The sequence below is a fragment of the Carya illinoinensis genome, chromosome 9 (assembly GCF_018687715.1).
Source record: "Carya illinoinensis cultivar Pawnee chromosome 9, C.illinoinensisPawnee_v1, whole genome shotgun sequence".
NCBI classification, from domain to species: Eukaryota; Viridiplantae; Streptophyta; class Magnoliopsida; order Fagales; family Juglandaceae; genus Carya; species Carya illinoinensis.
The window spans coordinates 35,607,891-35,613,117 of record NC_056760.1 but is presented as its reverse complement, the minus strand read 5'-3'; the positions used below and the strand labels follow the sequence as shown (position 1 = coordinate 35,613,117).

Sequence of the window (5,227 nt, the reverse complement as noted above, 5' to 3'; positions counted from 1 at the left end):
GAATATTCAAGTAGGAATAAAATCTTCCAATAGAATAGTGACATGGCTAACTCTCATCTTCGTCCGGAAAAAGATGTGATTTTTTGGAATCACTTTTACACGGAAATATAGAGTTTACAAGTTTGCTCTCTTTTAGACCTTTTATCAAATACATGTTGGGTTACTAGTACCTTTTTCAATAAAAACCTATCTCATGGCGTAAATGTTAGGTTTTATTAACATAAGTAATTTTAATTTATATCCTTATTCGATCTTTTGATCTTGATATTATAAAATATCAATTTCGCACCAACTAGACAACCACCTTGGTGATGTATTGAGACTCCACTTAATTATTAAATAGGTAGATTAGAGAAAACAAATAAATAATATTCGAGAAGTCGCCACAACACATGTGACGACGACTTTTCCACGCCATAACATTAGGGACCACATATCTGTTACACGTGGCTGCACTCGATTGCCAAGACTGTTCCATTATATTCCTTGCAATTCTAGAGGACATCTCCAACCGCACGAGCATGATCCTAGCCGCCCAGCAAACGACTAAATTAATCAACGGAAGAAAACGAATGCGAGAACCTTCCAGTTTTCCCATAAATGACTCCTATATATTAGCTCGGTCTACTCTTTGCATTTGCTTGTGCTCTGCTCTGGCTATCGACATTTCAGTCCTTATCGTGATCAAAGGTCTGTATGTGTTTGATTCTGTTAGACGATCTTTTTCAGTGCGATTTGTGCTTCGATTGTACGTTACTTTTCCGATTTCCTTGCTGTCTTGCTTCACTAGAAAATTCAGGAAAAGAAGAAAGATTCTATTGAAGAAGAATCTGTAAAACCTGGACGAAACTGAAGAAGCAACACTTGGTTACTAGCTGATTGGTTAAACTAATAGCTTAAGATACTTTTTTTAACACTCTGATATCTATGCAAGCAGAACTAAGAATCATCTGGATTCTACTGCTTTCCTCTGTTCCCTTTTCTGAGTATCCAAATGGAGGGATGAAACTGAACTGATTCTCTTGATAATTGTTTTTTTGATGTGGACTTGTTTGTTTCTTGGTAGTCTGATCGACGTGATTTTTTTACTTCTTTTTGGTTCGGATATTAAGAAAAATCGTAGCCATGGGGAAGAATTACCCGACTGTGAGCGAGGAATACCGGAAGGCAGTCGACAAATGCAAGAAGAAGCTTAGAGGACTTATCGCCGAGAAACATTGTGCTCCTATCATGCTCCGATTGGCGTAAGTCTCCCACTTCGGGCTAGGTTCGTATGTCTATACATAAATATAGTTTACCATACTTTTATAATACGTACGTGTATACGAAGGATCAAGAGGATGGAGAAGTAGAACATTGGAAAAGTAAGGAGGAGAAAAAAAGTTAGGCGAAAGAAAGCTATGTGCTCTTGGTATTCAAGAATAACCGAGAAAAATCAAATGAAAAAAAAAAAGAGTGTTTGGTAGAGAAGAAAGTCGGGAAATGACGAAGTGGAATTCTCACCACCTAGTATCATTGTTCATTCTTCTACCAGCTTTCTGTTCCCGATCAATATTTTCTTCTTTGAGAAGCGTTTTCAGCATTATTTTGGCTGCAGATGGCATTCGGCCGGTACCTTCGATGTTGGGACGAAGACAGGAGGACCTTTTGGGACGATAAGACACCCGGATGAGCTTGCCCACGAAGCAAACAACGGTCTCGATATTGCCGTAAGGATTTTGGAGCCGATCAAGGAGCAGTTCCCCATTTTGTCTTACGCAGACTTGTACCAGGTACTTGTTTAGTCAATTCGAATACTGGATATATGTTACCGTACGATCAAAATACAGAGTACAATTTTTGTTCTTGTTTTTGGTTTTGACTCTGAAATGTGTTCACTTATTGAAGTTGGCTGGAGTTGTTGCTGTTGAAGTTACGGGAGGGCCCGAGATTCCTTTCCATCCCGGGAGACCGGTTAGTGAATCACCATATTGTCAATGCTTTCCATTTGTTGGTCTGTTTGAAAAATTGTTTTGAGTTCATGTTCTACGTGATGAAATATAGCAAACAAGGACATCTGAATTAATTGTCTAGGACTCAATTTGGTACTAACCTCAGATCAGAACGTGTTTATAATGAAATTAATCTTTTGCTTTGTGCTACTAGTCAAACTAGGGTAATCACCTTATCAGCACATTGATAGCGATTGGTGGCATCATATATTAGCCGCTGACTAATCAGATGTGGAGTTGGGTGCTTTGTGACTTTCTTGGAAATACTGATGAAGCCTAGTAGGAATATTCAGGAAGGCCGGCTAATAAATGGTTGTGGAAGTGAATGGCGAGTGTGTGTATAGATGGAAATTGGGGCAGTCTATGACACATTTGATTGGGTGAAGATAGGAAATTGCACTTGAGGACACTTATGGAGTAAAGTGACAAATATTGTTGCAAAGACCCCGTGCCATTTAGGGGATTATTTTTTAGTTGAGCAATGTCTCAATCCAAGGAAGGAGCAGAGTGGAGTTTATAACATCTACTTTGAGAAGATAATATACAGTGATCAGATTGGGTTAAGGCAGTATAAGGCAGTACATACCTTTGAATAAATTGCATTAGGTTTCAGCTTTTGCCGACTTTTCATATCTTGGTCAACCATTGCGAATCTTGAACCTCGTCTTCACTCTAGATCTGAATCTTTTCATTGTATTCTTCGCCTTGAGATTAGTCAATTGTAGCATACTGACTGCTAGGATTTGTCAAAGAAAGTATTTGAATAAAGGATCGTGGAGTTGAAAAAAATTGCTACCATGGATTTGGATCAATTATAATTGTTCATTGGGGATCCCCTATTAAAACAGACAAGGATTCTCTCCACCTCACTTGAAATGGATTTATCCATTCAGTGTAAAACATTTGGAATTTTGGTTGCCTTTCCAAAACATGGAGTCTCCATTTTAAGGAACATGGAGAGTATCTTATTCTATTAAAATCGGGCTTGGTTGGCAAATAGTGCCTTCCACACTTATTACCGTTGCTTGAATAAATTGTGCTAATTATTGCCAAGGCTCAATTTGGATGGGGCCAGTCTTCTCATCATCTTCCTTGTTATTAGTTCCACGCTCATCTAGTTTCTTAAGTAGCTTTAAGTTTGGCTTGGAATGAGCCCTCCTATGTTTGCTTTTTCCTATTAATGCTTCATCCAATTCAACAGATCTCTAGTTACTTTTTCCCTGGGAGGGTTGCATACCAAGAACAGGGCATGAACGTGCAAAGTCTGGATTTTTATTGTTTTGAAATCAATTCCACGTACTTCAATATATGATTAGTTGAGTGAGCATATCTATACCATATAGTTTAAGGGATGTTCTAGACTCCCCGAAATATATTATTTGAGTATGATACATTAGTCCTGCAAATGATGAGTCTTAATCTCTCAGGACAAAACCGAACCACCCCCAGAAGGTCGTTTACCTGATGCTACTAAAGGTCAGTTGATTTCTTTAAAATCAAACATTAGTTAGATGGTTTCAGGTTTCTAGTTACTCATAAACTTCCTTAATTTTCTTTGTAACTCAAGGTTCGGATCATCTGAGGGATATCTTTGGTCACATGGGTCTCACTGATAAAGATATAGTTGCTTTATCTGGTGGTCACACCTTGGTATGTTCACCGATATGAAATTTCTTTTACTGCATCATTCCATAAGATGTTCCTTTGTTTCATGATAATGGGATATTTGACTGGTATAGAGTACAAGAAATTTCTGTAATGGTGTGACGTGCTAGATGCTTTTGCAATCATTTTGCAGGGAAGATGTCACAAGGAGCGCTCTGGATTTGAGGGACCCTGGACTACCAACCCTCTAATTTTTGATAACTCCTACTTCAAGTAAGGCACATATAATTTGTTTCTGGAGTTGATGGTACTCAAGTCGATTGTATACAATGTTTTCTTGTGAAGTTGATTGTATGCAATGTTTTCTTGTGTAATCATATTATCAAGTGGTTTTCTTATGCCAATGCTACCATTAAGTATTAGAAAAATTCTGGGGTTCAACCCAGGAAGCAACCAACTAATTTTTGTGTGTTTGATTATTTAAATAGGGAGCTGCTAAGTGGAGAGAAAGAAGGTCTGCTCCAGTTGCCATCAGATAAGGCTCTTTTGGAGGATCCAGTCTTCCATCCTCTTGTTGAAAAATATGCTGCTGTGAGCATCTAATTCTGTCCATTTATTAAAAACTAATTAAGTAGTTATTTGGTACACTTTATTAACAATTATCTACTTTTACTTTAGGATGAGGATGCATTCTTTGCAGATTATGCAGAAGCTCATTTGAAGCTCTCAGAGCTTGGGTGAGTGAGAAACATGTCTTCATGATTTTTTTATCCTTCAACTGCCTAATGCATGGTTAAAAATTTCCTTAAACTTATATTTCTTGATCTTACAATCGACTCTTCTGTCACTTGTTTAGATTCGCTGATGCTGAATAAATGATTTTAGAGAAGCGAAACGTGGCTGTTGTCAGGTGCCTGGTCTAGAGGACTAGACAAACTAAATGGTTGGAGTTTGTGTGCTTTGGTTTCTGGCTATGGTACTGTATTTTCTTTTGGTGTATCGTCTGTAATATTATTGCTGCACAAAAAGGAGCTATCGATTGTGTTTGGTGTTTGTATCGGTTTATATACCTTCTTTGTATGCAACCATTATGAGTCACTATCCTATGATTGCTTGTTGACTGGCCATCAGAATATAAATAGTGAAGCTTGTCCTCTGGTTTGATCCCGCTCTCCCCCCATCCCTCCCTCCCGATTAAAGTTGTGATTCTTCTAGTTGTAATTTATAAAGGGAAGAGTTATTGAACTTTTCCGATTATATGAACCTGCTGCAGGTAAGGGAGACTGGTGGCAGGAAAATTTGGTCATACTGATGGGTTGAGATGATCTCCTAACATGGTTGTGAATTGGATTGTTTAGATATTGAGATTGAAGTTGAATCCAGGTTGAGTTAGTTTGGACCTATAGCTCAGACCCAGAGCTCATTGTCATTTCCAGAAAAACACCATCCACCAGTATTGGGGCAAATCTTGATGGTACAGACTCTAGAAAAGGTAAAAGAATCATTTGAGCTGTTGTTAGAAAAACTATATTAGAGGACACAACAGAAGTGATATTACATCATCGGAAAATTGTAGATCTAGTGTAGTTGTTCTATGGATTATTTTTTTCATCGTTGTTGTATATCCGAAA

At 38.0% G+C, this 5,227-nt stretch overlaps 1 protein-coding gene across 1 annotated transcript; it reads left to right on the top strand.

The window, feature by feature from the left end:
- The first annotated feature begins 534 nt into the window (after window positions 1-534).
- LOC122277817 (L-ascorbate peroxidase 2, cytosolic) lies at window positions 535-4,752 on the top strand. Its single transcript, XM_043088004.1, has 10 exons — window positions 535-690; window positions 1,113-1,244; window positions 1,598-1,772; window positions 1,888-1,953; window positions 3,419-3,467; window positions 3,559-3,641; window positions 3,790-3,869; window positions 4,085-4,187; window positions 4,275-4,333; window positions 4,453-4,752. The coding sequence occupies exons 2-10, from the start codon at window positions 1,126-1,128 to the stop codon at window positions 4,469-4,471; spliced, it is 753 nt and encodes a 250-aa protein (XP_042943938.1). The 5' UTR covers window positions 535-690; window positions 1,113-1,125; the 3' UTR covers window positions 4,472-4,752.
- Window positions 4,753-5,227: the final 475 nt, after the last annotated feature.